The sequence below is a fragment of the Malaclemys terrapin genome, chromosome 1, assembly GCF_027887155.1.
Source record: "Malaclemys terrapin pileata isolate rMalTer1 chromosome 1, rMalTer1.hap1, whole genome shotgun sequence".
NCBI classification, from domain to species: Eukaryota; Metazoa; Chordata; order Testudines; family Emydidae; genus Malaclemys; species Malaclemys terrapin.
The window spans coordinates 310,551,076-310,570,085 of record NC_071505.1 but is presented as its reverse complement, the minus strand read 5'-3'; the positions used below and the strand labels follow the sequence as shown (position 1 = coordinate 310,570,085).

Sequence of the window (19,010 nt, the reverse complement as noted above, 5' to 3'; positions counted from 1 at the left end):
ATTGGACCTCTTTGACACTAGTCAACTCCTATTTTCTTTGCCATGTAAAAATAGTCATTTTCCCCCAAACCAAAAGGATGGCAGAAATTGTGGCTGTATGGTGGCTGTAAGAGTTGTCATCTGTGTATAACAAACCATCACTATGTGTACATAAAGTCCCATCACAGTTGAAAATCCGGAGTTTGATCCTTCTGACAGCCTTGGTGTCTGTGTGTATATGCAACCAAGTTTAGGACAAAATGATGCTTCTAATGGACTTGAATTCCTGTGGACCTCTAACTGACAACAAGATTCCTTAACAGGGGAGCATGAAAAAAATGGCTTACTGTGTGACTGTAACTCCTGCTAGTGGGTGGTCCCTTTAACTATACAATTAGCTACTTTCTCAAAGCTAGACAAATTTTCCTGTAGCTCAAGTAGCAAAGGCCTGTGTTTTGGTGCTAAAGGTCCTGGTTCAATCCTCCCTGACAACCAGGGTGTCTATATGTATGCGGCTACAATTCATTATATGCCCATTTAACCGATTGTGCTATTTTATAAGTGTCTGCACCGGGCAGCGAAATTGAGAGTAAGTAACATAACTGAGGATAAGCTATATTAATATTAGTTATGCAACTTTGCTGTTGATACATTAGCAGATGGAAAATCCTTTTTTTTTTTTCTGTGCTAAGAGCCTGTTCTAGTTATATTTCTTGGATTTTCCATATACCTAAACTGTCCACACAGCATGCCTTACCTATGTGCTTAATTATATTTTAGGTACTATCAAAGTGAATCTTGTGAAGATCCCATCAACTGCTTCCAGTCCTCGGGATACTGCTCTAGCAGCTGTTATATGCAGTGCACTGGCCACAGTGCTCTTAGCTCTTCTCATCCTCTGTGTTATTTACTGTAAGAGACAGTTTATGGAGAAGAAGCAAAGCTGTGAGTTTCCAACTATTTATTTGTTTGTTTGTTTGTTTGTTTGTTTGTTTTAAGAGTAACAAGATTGTGCAGTACAACAGATCCCTTTGCAGGGTCAAGCCTTTGGCAATATGGTGTGAATGTAAGCCTGTTTAAAATAGTACAAAATGTACAATGAGAGACTTGTCGCTTTAAAATTTCAGTACTAATATTACTATACTATTGAAGAAAAAATCCCAAGTTTGTCACTAAGGATTTATCCATATTTATAGACATATTCAAGATGAATGAAATGCCTTAATCAGCTATGTTTTTAATTAATAATTTTGTCAACATTTCATCCATATTTTCAGATTGCTTAAAATTAACATTAAAATGAGAGCAAACTTAAAGCATGATATTTTGCCCTCATTTTAAAAATATCTTTAATTAAGATAAAAATGACTTTAAATGATTCTTAGATGTATAAAGAGGAAATATCAGGTAGGAGTAGGGAGATATTACCTCTGTATATGGTATTGGTGAGGCCACTCATTGAAAAATTGGAGAAGGTTCATAGAAGAGCTGTCAGAATTATTTGAGGGCTGATCTTATAATGAGTTTTAAGGAGTTCAATCTGTTAAACTTACTGTAGTGAAATTTAAAAGGTGACTTCACCATGGTCCATAAGTAACTACATTGGGTAGAGATTGCTTATAGTAGAGGGCTCTGTAATCTAGCAAATAAAGACAAAATAAATATCCAGTGGCTGAAGCTAAAAATATTCAAATGGAAAATACTGCATACATTTTTACTAGTAGAGGTAATTAACCATTGGAAGATCTTACTAAGGAAAGTGATGTATTCTTAATCACTTGAAGTCTTTAAATCAAGATCAGATGTCTTTCTAGAAGAGATTCTAGTTGAACCACAATTTCTTGGGCTCAGTGCAAGAATACAATGGCCTGTGTTATGCAAGAGATCAGACCACATGATCATAAGATGCCCTTCTGGTCTAAAATCTATGAAACTAGAAATGTGAACATTTTGTGAACTATAATGTGCAAATACTCCATAAGTATAAAAAATTGTGAACAAAAACAAATAGAGCATACTGATACATTTTCTCTTCAATTTTACTCAAAGGGTCTGTGAGATCACAGGATATTCATTACAATGGTTCTGAACTGTCGTGTTTTGATAGACCCCGGCTTAATGAATATGCTCACAGAACATGTTGTCAGTGTCAACGAGCTGCATCACAGACATGTGGTAAGTTAGGTCTCCATAAGGCCTTATGGAAATGAGAAGTCTAAACATCAGGAACACATGGAATGCTGAGCTTTCATCTAGCAGTTGAGTTGCTTTGGTTGGTTTCCTAGTTATAGTAGGACATTATAAGTCTTTCTTAAGGTTAGGATTGATTGTAAGTGTTAAAAGAAAGTGGCCTTCTCATTATAGGCCTAGAATTTTCCAGAAGCTGTTGAGGTAGGTTTTGTTTTATTGTTTTGGGTCAGTTGATCCTTCATGTAAATAATCTGCCAGTTCAGACATGTGAGAGACAAGGTGGGTGAGGTAATATCTTTTATTGGACCAACTTCTGTTGGTGAAATAAACAAGCTTTCAAGCTTACACAGAACTCTTCTGCAGGTCTGTTTAGACATGTTTGTTTCCTGTTGCTCCTAAAAAGTACTGTTAGCTCAGGCTTTGAGATTTAAATTGATGTGTGTGATCAGTCAGCCTGAACTTCAGCATTTTCACAGTGAACCTAATCCCAAGGTTACATTAAGAATATGTCTACACTGCAGTAAGACACCCACAGCTGGCCCATGCCAGCTGACTAGGGCTCACAGGACTTTGGGCTGCACACTGAGCTCTGGGACCCTCCCATCTCACATGAGCCTGAATGTCTACATTGCAGTTAAACAGCCCCTTAGCCCAATACCCATGGGCCAGCTGCGGGATCTTAATTATAGTGTAAACCTACGCTAGGAGGCTTGAACATTCAAAGTTATTCAAATGTGGTAAACTAATATCAGTATAGACACAGTTAAAATCATCACATGGTACTGATAGGTTATATCATCTAACACCATACTAAAAGATCTGTTTTTCTATGTACATTTGTAATTACCATTATAGTGTCAGCATAATAATTTCCTCTCTTATCCCCTGTTTCTTGTGGCTCAGAGTTTACTAAAACTTTCCATTTTAGACTGAAATTTTACAGACATTGGTCTCTGCCCAAGGATGAATGTGTAAAAGAAAGAAAGAAAGAGCACACAGTTCAAGGATTGCTTCAGAAGGATAGTAATTTATTGCTGGCCTGTACTAATATTAAATTGCTACTCACAGCATGGCAGTTCAGTGCCCTGCCTCTTTACTGCATGAGTAACCTTAACTGTGGCCCATTGTGTGTATGTTGAAGTAACAAGCCTTGTGGATGGGGGGAAGTGGTAGGTAGATGTGGTATATCTTGACTTTAGTAAGGCTTTTGATACTGTCTCATGTGACCTTCTCATAAAAAAAACTAAAATGGAGTTGCCATATGATGTGTGCATAACTGGTTGGAAAACCATTCTCAGAGAGTAATTATCAGTGATTCACAGTCAAGCTGGAAGGGCATATCAAATTGGGTCCTGCAGAGATCAGTTCTGGGTCTGGTTCTGTTCAATATCTTCATCGATGAATTAGATAATGGAATAGAGAGTACACTTATAAAGTTTGTGGATGATACCAAGCTGAGAGGGACTGCACATGCTTTGGAGGACAGGATTAAAATCCAAAATGATCTGGACAAAATGGAGAAATGGTCTCCAGTAAATAGGATGAAATTCAATAAGAACAAATGCAAAGTACTCCACTTAGAAAGGAACAATCACTTGCACAGATACAAAATGGGAAATGACTGCCTAGGAAGGAGTATTATGGAAAGGGATCTTGGGGGTCATAGTGGATCACAAGCTAAATATGTGTCAACAGTGTAACACAGTTGCAAAAAAAGCAAACATCATTCTGGGATGTATTGGCAGTAGTGCTGTAAGCAAGACACGAGAAGTAATTCTTCTGTTCTACTCTGCGCTGATTAGGCCTCAACTGAAGTATTGTGTCCAGTTCTGGGTGCCACATTTCAGGGAAGATGTGGACAAATTGGAGAAAGTCCAGAGAAGAGCAACAAAAAATGATTAAAGGCCTAGAAAACATGACCTCTGAGGGAAAATTGAAAAAATTGGGTTTGTTTAGTCTGGAAAAGAAAAGACTTAGAGGGGACATGATAGCAGTTTTCAAGTACATAAAAGGTTATTACAAGGAGGATAGAGAAAAATTGTTCTTCTTAACCTCTGAGGCTACGACAAGAAGCAATGGGCTTAAATTGCAGTGAGGGTTGTTTAGGTTGGACATTAGGAAAAACTTCCTAATTGTCAGGGTGGTTAAGCACTGAAGTAAATTGCCTAGGGAGGTTGTGGAATCTCCATCACTGAAGATTTTTAAGAGCAGGTTGGACAAACACCTGTCAGGGATGGTCTAGATAATACTTAGTCCTGCCATGAGTTCAAGGACTGGACTAGATGACCTCTCGAGGTCCCTTCCAGTCCTATGATTCTGTGCAATGCAACAGTCTTTAATGATTTTGTGCAGTTTCCCAAAGGATAGGCACAAAAGATTAGCTGAGAGTGCATGGGCAGTCCTATAATTTTTCTCCAGAGACTCATTTTTTTCTTAAATGAAAGCGAAGTCTCTCAGTTATTGTTATTGTTAATATTATTGTTGTGGAGAAAACCCTCAAAATAAAACCTAAAACAATAGCTATGAGGAAAGCACTGCCCATTCTTTTCAAGAGGCACTAACTCAGATGCCAGTGATGACAGTTGAAATGTCAGCGTTTGTTAGCTATTTTATTCTTCATTAAAACATGTAAGAAAGGAGAGGAAGTATCATATTATGAAGAACTAAAGTAGTGGTAGGTCGAGGCCCTTACTAACACACCTTGGGACTGAAAGAGGGCACAAATTCTTTCGTTTTCCTGAAGGGGAGGTTCAGCTTTTAAAAGATTGGGTAACACTGGTTTTAAAGGAATAATAAAAGAAGAACATTTTTACAATGACATCTCACATCTTCATGAATTAATTTATGTAAAATTGGGAAAAAATGATAAGTTTACAAGAATACAGACTTTAAACTTATGGCCCTGTTGTGAATTAATTGAGGACATGCTTTACCTCTATTAAAATAAAGTTTTCTTCTGTAGGCCCAGTTCATTTGATTCCATCACTGTGCTGTGACGAGACCTGCAGCATGGAGCACAGCAGTCACAGCTGCACTTTCCACTCTCACACTACACTTTATGAAAGGTAACAGTTTTTTTTAGAGTGTATCGAGTATTAACTATTTTGCACGTTAGACAAATTAATATTTATACAGGCTACACAAGTTCCAGTGGAGCTTAATGAAAAACTTTGAACTGTTGGCAATCCTGTTTGCCAGATTCATGAAAAAATCATGTTATGGTGAAACAAATTCTGCATTTTCACCCAGAAAAAAAACTATACAAGATCCAAGCCTTAAGTTTGGACACTAGTAAAATAAAATCTAGGAGAGCGTCCTAATTTCCTCCACAGATGGATTTTCTTCCCCTCTCCCAATCCGCCTTTAGCCTTTTGGTGACCCTCTATTCCCCAATGGGCCAGCAGGATGTTGTGTAATCTCATTCCGGCCTCTGGTTTGCCTGGAATAGTTACTACAGTGAACCAGAATTCTGGAAGCCAGTGGTATGGCTTGTAATCTCCATGAACTCAGTTTATATTTTTTTGGTTCAGAAACTTTAAATTGCTCTCGGAATTAGCTGATCTGTTCTAGTTCTTTTGAGATTACTATGAGATTTTGTTTAATCATTTATGTACAAATGCCCAGTACTGGATTAATGTAATGTTGATGAGTCCCATAGTACTAACTATTCATCTACTCCTAGTCAACTTTGCATCTGGCCAAATATAAATATAGAAGTGGTACAGTTATTTATGCATCACAAATCCAATCACAGTGAGGAAAAATAGAAAGCTTTTGATGTCATCTGATATTTCCTAACAGTAGATTTTAACACTGAACATTTTCTAACCAGAATTGTTTTCTATATGAGGTTTTAACTGGCCTTTAGCTGTTTTGTTCCTGTGGTCAAATGTGACTAAAAATTTAGAGGTGGTTTTAAATAGCTGCCCTTGATACAATATGGCTTAGTAGTCTAAGCATCAAATTTAAAACATGTAGGCATTCTGCAGCTACATGTTCAAGTGCCAGGTTGACTCAGCCCCTTTATCCTTCCATTGCTGACAAATTGAGTTCCATGCAGTTTGTGTGGGGTCTTTGGTTAAGACTTTAAAAATAGAAGTCCGGTCTACTCTCTCAGGATATGAAAGATCCCTTGGTGGTTTCCATAAGAGTAGGGGTTTGCCCCAATTTCTTTTCCCAGAAAAGTCTCTTTCCTTCAACTACATTGCAAAAAGAAAAATTGTGGCACAGAGTCTCAGAGTCAGCTGACTCAGGCTCACGGAGCTCATGCTACAGGGCTAATAAAAGCTGTGTAGACATTCCTGCTTGAGCTGGAGTCTGGGATCTGAAACCTACAGCCTTGCCTGAGCAGGAACGTCTACACGGCATTTTTCAGTCCTGTAATGCGTGTCCCACAAACTTGAGTCAGTTGACCTGGGTTCTGAGAGTATGTCTACACTGTAATTAAAAACCCTCAATTGGCCTGTGTCAACTGACTTGGGCTTGTGGGGCTTGGGTTAAGGGCCTGTTTAATTGCAGTATAGGCATTCAGGCTTGGGCTGGAGCCTGGGCTCTAGGCCCTGTGAGATGGGAGGGTCACAGAGCTCAGGCTGCAGCCTGAGCCCAAATGTCTGAATGGCAATTAAACTGCCCCTTAGCCTGAGCCCCATTAATCCAAGTCAGTTGGCATGGGCCAGCTGTGGGTTTTTAATTACAGTGTAGACATACCCTGAGACTCATTGCCATGTTTTGTTTTGTTTTCAGTTTAGACGTACCCTTAGATACCACAGTAATAGTCATCTTCAAAATACCTGACCTAGATTGTGACTTACCTGAAAACTGCTTCCAATTTCTTTTTCTTTGTGTAAGATGGAAGTAGTCCCTCTAAAAATAAAAATAACCTATCAGTGCTCTCTAATATTATGTATATTGAATGCAGAAACAGAAATTAGAGCAAAACTGTTCTTATTAGTCATATCAGATACTATTTTGAAGGCTGGTTTTAAGGGATGAAGAAGTCTAAAGAAGACAGTTACTGAGGAGTACAAATGAGTGTGAGGAACCATCAGCACATTCTCTCTACCTTTCAAAGTGTTCCCAATGCCCCTGCTGTCTTCAGATTTGAGGAGTAGGCCAACAGACCTCTGCCAGAGGATCTCTCCTCCAGCAGAACATGGCTACCTCCAGAGTATTGGCATAACAAGGAATACCAGTGTTGGAAGGGACCTCAGGAGGTCATCTAAACCAATGCCCTGCTCAAAGCAGGACCAATTACCGGACAGATTTTTGCCCCAGATCCCTAAATGGTCCCTACAAGGATTGAACTCACAACCCTGGGTTTAGCAGGCCAGTGCTCAAACCACTGAGCTATCTTTCCCCCATGTTTAATTTTCTTAATGTAACACTTATTAGTGTCATAGTCTTTGGAAAACTTTTTCAAACTTGTTTCTTTTCTCTTTGCAGGACTTTAAATTCAGTTGGAGAAATGATTCCTGCATTCCTCGGTTCTCTTTCACACTCTGCCTGTGGAGACCTTTCAGATGCTTGGCCTCTTATGCAAAACCCTGCTTGTTGCGACAGCATCTCTTTCTGTGAATCTTATCCAGAACTGACTGGAGGAGATATCACTTCCTTCAATCCAGAGACTGAAAACACGGCCAATATAGATTCAGATAATGACCAGGATCTAAGTGATGTACTTATTTCAGCTAAGTCTGCTGGAAGCTTTGCAGAATCCACTGAACTTTCCAAACAGAGCATATGTGTGGATGCTTCATTAGTTCAGAATTCATCAGCTGCTAAAAACCTGCCAATGTCAGAGTGTGATGAAACAGTTAATCATCCCACAGACTGATAATAAGGTAAGATAGAATATCTGTAAAAAAAAAATTAAGAAAACCTGTTTGTTGTTAGAATGGTACATTCTGAGGGAGACCAAGATAAGAATGTATAAGTCCTCCAGCCACATTGAGACAAATATAAATAGAAGAATTGGTGGAGTAATTTATATTATATAATTGCAAAATCTTCAAAAATTTAAATGCATTATGTGAATTTTAAAAGTATGGTATTTTCCCCATACTACAATGTAACAATAGCTTGAATCAGAATGGAGGGTTTGAGCCTTTGTATACAGCATGAACAAGTTCCACTGACAGTTTTCAGTATTGTGAAAATTTAAGTGCAAAAACTAGTTTAATAATTATATGGTGGAACTCATAGGAAGCCCCTGCTTATGAAATAAGAATTGCAGACATGTCGTTGTTCATCTGTATGAAAGGCTACACAAACTCTTCTCTATGAAGCCACTACAGCATAAAGAAGAAACAAAGATATAAGAGATCATCAAACTTCTTTTTATGCCAGTCACATCTCCCTGTTGACAAATAAAATGTTTAACCAATTTAATTTAATCTGCATCTTTTAATATTGTGTTATGTACAGAGTAAACAAGGTCAAAATGAAGGGAGGGGAGAAACCATTGTCTCTGCTAGAGCATTGTAAGGATCACAAAAGTTCACAGTACCACTGGATGGGCATTTTTCTTTTAGAATACTTTTGTGCCCTGTATCTGAAAAGTAGCAATTTTATGGCATTTGGAGCATAAAGTACCTAATCCTACTCTTACTTTTAAAAATTGCATGTCACTTATAAAATGATTCTCTTTAATCCTCTTCCCTTCAATCTGAACACTTATTTGTTCTGTTTCTTGAATGAAAAATAAAAGGGGTTTAGGAATTAACAAGAATGTGAATATTTTGGAAATGTACAGAACAAATCCTGCCAAAGTCTGTTTAACTGTTTTTTAAACCTTTTGTAAATCAGAGCCTATGTCTCAGAAATTTAGATTTAAGTATAATTTTAAACATGTACTGAAGCTGGACAGAATTATAGAAAATTGGTAAGGGAAGCAAAGAGAAACAAAGAGGACTCTTTGGCCAGCAGAGTTAAGGACAATAAGGAGTTTTTTAAATGTATTAGGAACTAAAAGAATCCTGACAATGGTTGATTTCATAGAATATCAGGATTGGAAGGGAACTCAGGAGGTCATCTAGTCCAACCCCCTGCTCAAAGCAGGACCAATCCCCAAACAGATTTTAGCCCCAGATCCCTAAATGATGCCCTCAAGGATTGAACTCACAATGCTGGGTTTAGCAGGCCATTGCTCAAACCACTGTATTGGTCCATTACTAGATGGAAATGGTAGAATTGTCAATAATCATGCAAAAACGGCAGAACTGTTCAATAAATATTTCTGTTCTGTGTTTGTGGAAAAAACAGATTACATAGTCTCATCATATGATGATGCTAACACTCTTTCCATTGCACGAGTATCTCTGAAGGATGTTAAACAGAAGCTACTAAAGTCAGACATTTTTAAATCAGCAGGTCCAGAAAACTGCCATCTGAGAGTTTTGAAAGAGCTGACTTAGGAGCTTGCTGTACCATTAATGTTGATTTTCAATAAATCTGGGAGCACTGGGGAAGTTCCAGAAGACTGGAGAAAAGCTAATGTTGTGCCAGTGTTTAAAAAGGGTCAGTGGGATGACCAGGATAATTATAGCCTGTCAACCTGACATAGATCCTGGGCAGAATAATGGAGCAGCTGATTCAGAACTCAATTACCCCCCTTTTTTGTTAATGTAATTAATGCAAATCAATGGGTTTATAGAAAATAGATCCTGTCAAACTGACTTGATATATTTTTTTATGACATTACAAGTTTGGTTGAAAAAGTAATGGTGTTGATGTAATAAATTTAGACTTCTGTGAGATGTTTGACTTGGTACCACACAACATTTTGATTAAAAAACTAAAATGATATACAAGTAAAATGGCATACATTAAATGGATTAAAAACTGGCTACCTGATAGGTCTCAAAATCTAATTGTAAATGGTGAATCATCATTGAGTGGGTGTGTTTCCAGAGGGGTCCCGCAAGGATAGGTTCTTGACCCTACACTAGTGAATATTTTTATCAATGACCTGGAAAAAACATAAAACCATCAGTGACAAATTTGCAGATGACACAAAAATTGGGGGAGTAGTAAATAATGAAGAGGATATGTCACTGATACAGAGCAATCTGGATCACTTGGTAAACTGGGTGCAAACAAACAATATGCATTTTAATATGGTTAAATGTAATTTTATATATCTAGGAACAAAGAAAGTAGGCCATACTTACAGGATGGGGGACTCTGTCCTGGGAAACAGTGACTCTGAAAAAGATTTGGTTTTCATGGTGGATAATCAGCTGAACATGAGCTCCCATTGTGACACTGTGGCGAAAAGAGCTAATGTGATCCTGGGATGCATAAACAGGGGAATCTTGAGTATGACTAGAGAGGTTATTTTACCTATGTATTTAGCATAGGTGTGACTGCTGCTGGAATACTGTCCAGTTCTGGTGCCAACCCTTCAAGAATAATATCTAGGAATAACATTGTTTCCAATGTCCAAAAATGCTTGGCTTGTTTAGCCTAACCCAAAAAAGGCTGAGGGGAGACACGATAGCTCTATAAATACATCAGAGGAATAAATACCAGGGAGGGAGAGGAGTTGTTTAAGTTAAGCACCAATGTAGACACAAGAACAAATGGATATAAACTGAACATCAAGTTTAGGCTAGAAATTAGATAACAGTTTCTAACCATCAGAGGAGTAAAGTTCTGGAACAGCCTTCCAAGGGGAGCAATGGGGGCAAAAACCTGAGGTCCCTTCCCACTCTGATATTCTATGATTCTAGTCTATTTACACTGCATGTTCTTTGGGGGGGGACGGCCTTTTAGCATGTGTTTGAGCACTGAGCAAAATGGGGCTCCAATCTTAGTTGGGTCTCTAGGCACTATTGCAATGCAAATAAATGATAATTAGAATAAAATCATTTCAGATAAGAGTGATTTTTAACAGAGCTTGGAATTGTGTGAGTGTATGGTTAAATTTACAAGTGAATGTTTTTAGGACGCGTCAGTTTCTTGCCTTCTTTAGTGATTTGTTTTGTTTGTTGTTTTTACAGTAGGTGACTGTAAAACCAGCAATAAGTTTTTAACATTTTATTTTGTATAGAAGTACATACAGTTTTTATGTGATTTTGTGTAACCACTGTTGTGTCACGTTCTTTTAGGACGCCAAAAGGAGTTTTTCTGCCAGCACTAGAACTGAATGCTACCCTAATGCCTGTCTGTTAATGCTTGTGAATTAAACACAGCCTGGTCCTCAGTGTTACATGATTTCAGAAACAGCAGAAATAAATTAGCAGCATTTTGGACCTTTCAGGAAGTTGCATCTGAGCCATAGCAGCTGTAACTGAACCATCAAGGGGCAACTTGAGAGAAGACTGAGGTGGATTCATGATATTAAAAAAAAATTGCTGTAGTTCAATAGAAATTATTATGGGGAAGTTCTCTGGCTTGTGTTATACAGGAGGTCAGACCAGATCATCACTATGGTCCCTTTTGGCCTTCGAATCTGTTGTTGTTGTACTTTGCATCTCTTGTAAACAACAACCTTCTGTGCCTCAAAGGTGCTTGAAAAGCCTAAGAAGATTATGTAAATATAACAAAATGAATTAAATTAGTGTGTTTATACTGAACTGTTAAATATGGCTACAAATGACAGAAGATGTGCGACAGAAGTTTGCCAGTTACTCTGTTTGCAAAGTTAATCACGTATTAGGAAACTGCCCTGGCTAGATGTAATGTTAATTCACAATTTCTTCTGAGAATGAGTAAAAAAAAATTAACACTTCTATTTATGTGATGATCATCTATTGATAAAAATGACGCTTTTATTATGTATTACACTTTAGCCATTAAGCTACTCTTGGGAACTAAGCAATTAGCATGTTACAATAATATGGGTTATTGAAGTGCCCTAAAAACATCACACTTCTTTTTAAACCAGGAGATTTGCCTTAATTTAGAGTTAGATTTATAAAAATCAGCCTCATAGATAGGGCTTTTTGTATTTGTTGTTTGGTATGTTCAATATGTGGAAGGGTCAGCATATTGGACTTGTTATATCACATACTTTTTAGATGTTGAAATATTTTTTGTAATAAATTGTCTTGTCAAATTACAGTAAACATACCATGAAAGTATTCATATAAGTGAGAGCTAAACTATTACTATAGTCGTGGATGAGTTTCAGGGGTCATATCATGGTGACCTAGTCCCTTTTCTTCTACTGGTTCATTTTTAAAATTTCATCCAAGCCACTATCCTCTCCTCATTTTAATATCTTTTAAAAATTCACTTCTTCCAAAAAGCATGTTCACAATAATTATTTAAACATATACCTTAATTGAACCGTCAAGTTATGCACATGACTAAATTGAGTTAAACATATCATCTTACTGGTGTAACTTCTGTTGTTCCTCTCCCTGAAATACTTTGCATCTTACGTTAGGGTTTGAACTGCACACACTTTCAACCAGGTACTGTGCTTACTACCAGTAGTCCCCGTGAACTGAACTAAGAACTACATTCAGCAGGATTGAGCTGTGAGATTTTTGAACTCTTCTTATAAGTGTACTGTAAACCACCGAGTGTGGTCTTGGCACAATAAAAGTAATCAGCAAAATGCTGTAGATTTGCCATAAATGTTCCCTCTTGCTGCAAGTGGATTTATCAGTATCTACACTGTCATGCAAAGTTTGGACTGGCAAAAGAATAATTATATGCAGTGTTGAATGCCAAAGCAACAAGATGCTTTGGCAAAAGACAATGGGACTACTTGTGTGAGTAAGAGCTACTCATCATGAGTAAGAGTTCCAGAAGATGGCGTATGGGTTACTGATGAAATCATTTGTAAGAATATTTATACAGTAAATGCTACTATATGATCACTGACTTACTGACTACATACACAGTTGTGCCTGCAGTACAATTGTTAATCTACAAATTTGCTAAAGATTTATTCAGATCAGAAAACTGTGGTTCAAAATTCCTTTTGTTACTTTCATACATAAGAGAAAATCAAAATATTACTTTCTACTATTTACCGCATGAACATACATTTGTTTTTGTATATATTGTGTAAAGAGAAAAATCCAAACTGCATTTCATTATATTGCAAAATATTGTTAGAATAGGTGTGGAGATTAAAATGTTTGCCATCAGGAATTCCTCTTAAAATGGTACTGAAACTTTGCCAGACTCTTTCACCAGTAAGTATGTTTCCCATTGGAATTTACACTTTGATCACTTTTGTCCAGCAGCTATATACAAAGTTCCTCTAATAGAGAGACCTATAGTTTAACAGCAAATTGTAAAAAAAAAAAAATCAAAACAAAAATAAACCAACACCCCCACCAAAACACTGCCGAATAAGTCTCTTTAAATATATATGTATATTGTGTATATAGATTTTCTTAATTTAACCAAATTGGTCTTGTTTATATTGTATATGCAAGCAACGTATATGCCAATAGAAAACAAATACCAACACATTTAGACAGTGTGCCTAACATATAGTTTTTCAGTCCTGTTTTACATATTGGACTTTTTAAAAAAAATCTGTAAATTATAATCTTATGTATATTGTTTTGTAATACTTTTTCTATTTGTGAATAAACTGTTACATGAATTGTTCTTCATTTGTTGATTTCAACCAGTGAATATTACTCATTACTATAATGATGGACCATATCAGGCCATAATCTTTTAAACAGATTTCCCCATTGCTTTTAGTAGAGTGCTGCTTTAAAAAATGGCATAATCTGGCCCAATATTATTTTGAGGTACATGAATTATTAGTTCTCCAAGTTGTGGAAGCTTGAAGATATCACCCATTGAAGGCATGATGCTTCAAATTGGGTATTGGTCCCAAGTGGAGAGAGAATCATTTGGTGAGCTCAACAGATTGCTTTTGTAGTGTAATCTGATTAAAATTAAATCCAAATACTTCATAGAGTTGGCTGTGATAATTAAGGGAATCCCAACACATTTACATGAGGGTTAGGGACTGTTCTGGAAAGTAGTGACTCAGAAAAGGACTTAGAGGTCATGTTAGATAACCAACTGAACATGAGCTTGCAGGTGTGATGCTCTTGCCAATTTATCAGCATCCTTATAGTAGAGTCAAGAGTTGGGATATTGGGAAGTCCAGCGAGAGATTTTGACCCATAACCAAGCTCAAAACTGAAACTTATTTTTAAACTTAAATAAAGCATGCTGTGGGGAGAGCTTATAAGCTTCAAAAGCCTAATTATTAGAGCCAGGGCTGGCTCTAGCGTTTTTTGCCGCCCCAAGCAGGAAAAAAAAAATAGCCGCGATCGCAAGCTGCAGCAGCTCTACCACCGCTTCATTCTACGGCGGCAATTTGGCGGCAGGTCCTTCGCTCCGAGAGGGAGTGACGGCCCCGCCGCCAAACGGCCGGACGGGCCGCCCCCCTCATTGGCCACCCCAGGCACCTGCTTGCTATGCTGGTGCCTGGAGCCGGCCCTGATTAGAGGTAAAGTAGAGCCAGCCTGCTTGTATTGGCGGGTCCATCTAGAGTTGCCAATATCTAAAGTTGTTTTCAATGGCTAAATCTCCAAATAATTTGGGAGTGGCTATGTTCCCCACCCTCGGGGGTGATTTGTTAATTCTGGTCAATTTAATTTAGTCCCGTCTCATTTACTGCAGTTATTTTCTCCAGTCACTTAACTGTACTCCAGTGCAGCCAACAAAATTCCAAGTGCTCATCAGAGCCATGCCATCCCTTTCAGCCAGTTGTCTATGAAAGCTGCAAACGAAATGCATTAGCATTTACAAACATGCATGTGCATACATACAAACCACCATCCTGAAAGGTGTGCGCTTACTTGCATTTTTGTCTTTTATTCCTTTTCCCCCCTCATTTTTCTAGTTGTCTTTATTATTTGTCTGTCTTTCTCTTACCCTGAATTTCCGTTTCTTTCTTTGAAAAGCAGTGGCTCCTTTCTTCAGTCCTTCCCCTTCCTCATTCTGTTATCCGACCCCTTCCTTTGCTTTATCCAGTGTGTGTTCCCTTATTCCATGTAGGATGCACAGGGCCAATCAGAGGGTGGGCCAGGAGGGCCATTTGGCCTGGGCCTCAAGCTCAAAGGAGGCCCAAATTTAGACACTTGTTAATTTTTTGGCATTTGATAAGATTTGCAACTTGTTTTTATGTGCATCCCTATCGGACTGGAAAAGCATTTGTTAACTAAAAAAATATTCAAATTATATCTCACTCTTTTTTTGGTGCCTTATTTTCTTTTCGGGTGTCCTCATTTTTAATTTGTATTATGGCTAGGGGTCTCAAAAGCTTGAAGTGGCTCAGGCCTCTCTGGATCTCTAAGAGGGCCTGAGGATGCAGTTTCTGAATATGCCCCCTCTGCATCATGATGTGCCACTGCAGTCCCCTGTCTGAGTTTTGGGAATACATCTACTCACACCCAACATCTTCAAAACAATAGACCCTCTACTGTGGGTCTAATTTACTGCACAGACGCCATCTCCCAAAAAAAAGAGCCCCTCCCTCCCATTTGCCTCCCCCCGTTAGGACTGTACAGTCCTCCTTTTTGGGACTGTGATTCAAGTTCTGACTTTCCCAGTCTACAAACTCTTCCTTTACAGTCAGGGTTCACACAGCCCTTCCTTCTCCGGGCTGGGTGATTCAAGTCATGTCCACCCCAATCTACAGCTCTCCCATTAAGTTCGAGGGTTTCACAGCCCTTCTGGGGTCTGTGACTTGGCTGAGTTCTTCCTCTAAGAAGCCGCTCCATAACTGGGCCTGGAGTTTTCTTCTTAATTTACCCATCCAATCATCTGTTTTCATTGACGCTTCCTGGGTGGGACTAATAACCAAAAACTGCTGTCTGGACTGTGAGGGAGACGGGAGCCTTACCCGTCCTGTCTACAAGGTTCCTGGTCTTGGGCCCTTAACAGAACAATAGCCTGGGTTTTCCTAACCCTTACCCCTCCCAGACACTAACTATTCCTTGGACCATCTTTCTTTCAGCCAACGTCCATTCTGCGTATTCCCTTGGCCTTCATTCACCTTCTGTGGACACGTGAAGCAAGGTAACTGGCCTCCCAGACTGCCTCCTCTGGCTCTAAGAGGCCAGTACCCTGTTACACTCCTCTTGGTCTGGCCTGTCTTTTTGGCTCTTTACATTTGGCTCTTTACATTCTCATTTCTCTGCCCCTTTTTGTTGTCCCTGTATTCAGTCCTCTCCCTAACTCAGGGCTGCAATCGCCTCCCCCCCCAATATCTATTCCTGAGTCCTCCATCACCACTAACAAAATAAAAGGGAGGAGACCTCATCTTGCCCTTTTCTCCCTCCTGGATACAGTTGATGCTGCTAATGGTGATCTGGACACTAGGTTCCTGGCTACATTTGCCATCCACACAGTTATGATTTTTTCCCCAATCTGAAAATCTTCACTGGGTCTTCTTTGAGTGCTGGTCCCTATGTGTATTCCACATGTAGGTGTGCATGCGCCCATGTGCCTGAGTCTGGAAATGCTGCAAAGCCATAGCCATTGACCAGCACATGCACAGTCACCTCCTTTGTGCTCCTGACAGTGGGTATAAGAGGCAGTGCAGGGCGATGCCTGACCAATTCCTTCTCACTGCTTCAAGGCCTGAGTCAAAAACAACAAGGAGTCTGGTGGCACCTTAAAGACTAACAGATTTATTTGGGCATAAGCTTTCGTGAGTAAAAACCTCACTTCTTCGGATGCATTCACTCTATGCATCCGAAGAAGTGAGGTTTTTACTCACGAAAGCTTATGCCCAAATAAATCTGTTAGTCTTTAAGGTGCCACAAGACTCCTTGTTGTTTTTGTAGATACAGACTAACACGGCTACCCCCTGATACTTAAGGCCTGAGTCAGAAGCATGTCCTCCTTCCCTCTGTGCATAACCTGTAAAGTAAAATCCTGGTAAACAGTTTTTATAGCTTAGGGTGGTAGTTATTTATATAGTATAGAAGTGTTCCCCTCCCCAACAATTGAGGGCCATGCTCCCTGCTGACGGGACTATGCCCCGGGGTGTGGGACTAGGCCCCGGGTCCTCTGAAGAACTGTGTCTCCTGCTTTGTTTCTTCTCCATCAGCAACAAGCATCAACAGTGCCTGTACTGTCTGGGTGAGGCACAGCTCACTGCAAAGTGCAGTCTTTCCAAATCCTTCCCACCCAGAATGCAAGAGGCCTCAGAGTTCTGATTGAAAAAGTTTCCTGATGGAGGCAGCTATGAGGCCCCGTTCTGACTCGGGCTGGGGAGATTCCCCCCTCCTTCCATACTTGTACATCTGCCTGAGCCAACCAGCAGTGCCCTCCAAGCATGTGCCTTGGCGCGGAACCTCAAACACCCAAGCCCAAGGACTCTTCCCACAGTGTCCCCATGAGTGTAAGGGACATGCACATGGGCATCAGGGCAGAACCCCACAGAGGACTGCCCAGAAGAAATGTATTCTTTCCCCAAGCCAATCCAGGTCAGCTAAGACATCCTGGATGGAACCAATGGAAAACCCCCAGAGTGGAGGGCAAGGCACACTAAAAGTGAGCTCCTCCAATGACTGCAGTACTGAAGCAGAGAGAGTGATGTTCACCAGCACCATCATGAGTGCAGGGCCGGGTTCATTGTCTTTACCGCCTCATTCACAAAGAGACTGTGTGAATATGGCTGAGACAGATGAGCCAAGTCCTTCGGGCATTTCTACTGGAACTCCCTGGACTCCAGCCATTTGTAGAGCTTTCTAATACCAGAGAATATATTCCTCCTGTACCTACGCTCTTTTGGGACAGCCTCACTCCAGAGGAGGACTCATTACTGATTGTGACAGTATGCAGGGTATAATCTGGACTGAGAAACAGCCCTTGTCCCCTCAGTTCTCCAACTTGAGGCTGCCTTTTGCTGTGAGAATAACCACTTCTAGGTGCCTCACACACAGCTTCCAGCATGTAAGTTACTCCCAGTTATGCGTGCCATAGCCAGCCACTCATGAATTACCCTGAAGAGTGACACCAACAAATTCCCAGTCCCAGACATCCCTCCAGAAATGTGCGTCTTGTCCTGCCCAGATCTCTGCTCCTGGGCAATACAAGCTCATATATAAAGTCTATCATTTTATTAATAGAAAATGATATGTACAAATCCTGTTATCTCAAATGGAGTTTCCCAAACACTTCAGTCCAAACACACCGGTTTAGATAAAACAAGTTTATTAACTATAAAAAATAGATTTTAAGTAATTACAAGTAAATAAGGCATAAAATTCAGAATTGGTTAAATGAAAGAAGAAGACAACTAATACTTAACTTAGCAAGCTAAATGAATTCAAAGCAACCCTCTCTCACCACATATTACAGCAGTCACTGGCTGAATTCCTTTCAGTCAGGATCCTCTCTCCCAGTCCAAAGCTGTTTCCTTTTTTCTTCTGGTGTTGTGGATGTCATGGGTAGAGAGAAAGGGAGGAATAAATTGGGGTGTCTCCTCATTCCTTTTATAGTGCTTTCTCTTCTTTAAGTATCATCTCCAGCAGAGGTTCAGGAGACAAAGTCTATGTGAATGGGAAGCCCCAGCTATTTCTTTGTCAAGCTGTAGATTTTTGCCCATATCCTCTTTCCTACCAAAGAATGGCCACTTAACCAGGTGATAGTCTGTTTGATTTTGTTGACACCTGGCTGAGGCATTGGCTAGCCTTTTGTCTCTGGGGAACTGGTTTATGACTCTTCCCCAGACTCAGAACATGTCTTTAGTAATATCATACAGCAGAATCCTATAACTTTACATTCAGTGTTGCCACGCATATTTTACCAGGACAGTATTGATCAGTAAATCATGAGTTTTCAAATGATACCTCACAAGGCATACTTTGTATGAAATTTATCTTAGTCTTGTAAAAAGG

The 19,010-nt window shown here is 39.4% G+C and overlaps 1 protein-coding gene across 8 annotated transcripts in view; it reads left to right on the top strand.

Annotated features, from left to right (window-relative positions):
- Positions 1–13,743, top strand: part of TNFRSF19 (TNF receptor superfamily member 19) — a 110,821-nt gene extending 97,078 nt beyond the window's left edge. For 7 of the 8 annotated variants that reach the window (XM_054015438.1, XM_054015444.1, XM_054015443.1 and 4 more), the window contains 5 exons: positions 760–924; positions 2,029–2,154; positions 5,132–5,234; positions 7,612–8,009; positions 11,277–13,743. In XM_054015438.1, the coding sequence (XP_053871413.1) occupies positions 760–924; positions 2,029–2,154; positions 5,132–5,234; positions 7,612–8,002 (785 nt within the window). In that variant the 3' untranslated portion in view covers positions 8,003–8,009; positions 11,277–13,743. The remainder of the gene's footprint in view (positions 1–759; positions 925–2,028; positions 2,155–5,131; positions 5,235–7,611; positions 8,010–11,276) is intronic. The other variant, XM_054015442.1, reaches the window with a different exon arrangement.
- The last annotated feature ends 5,267 nt before the right edge of the window (positions 13,744–19,010 follow it).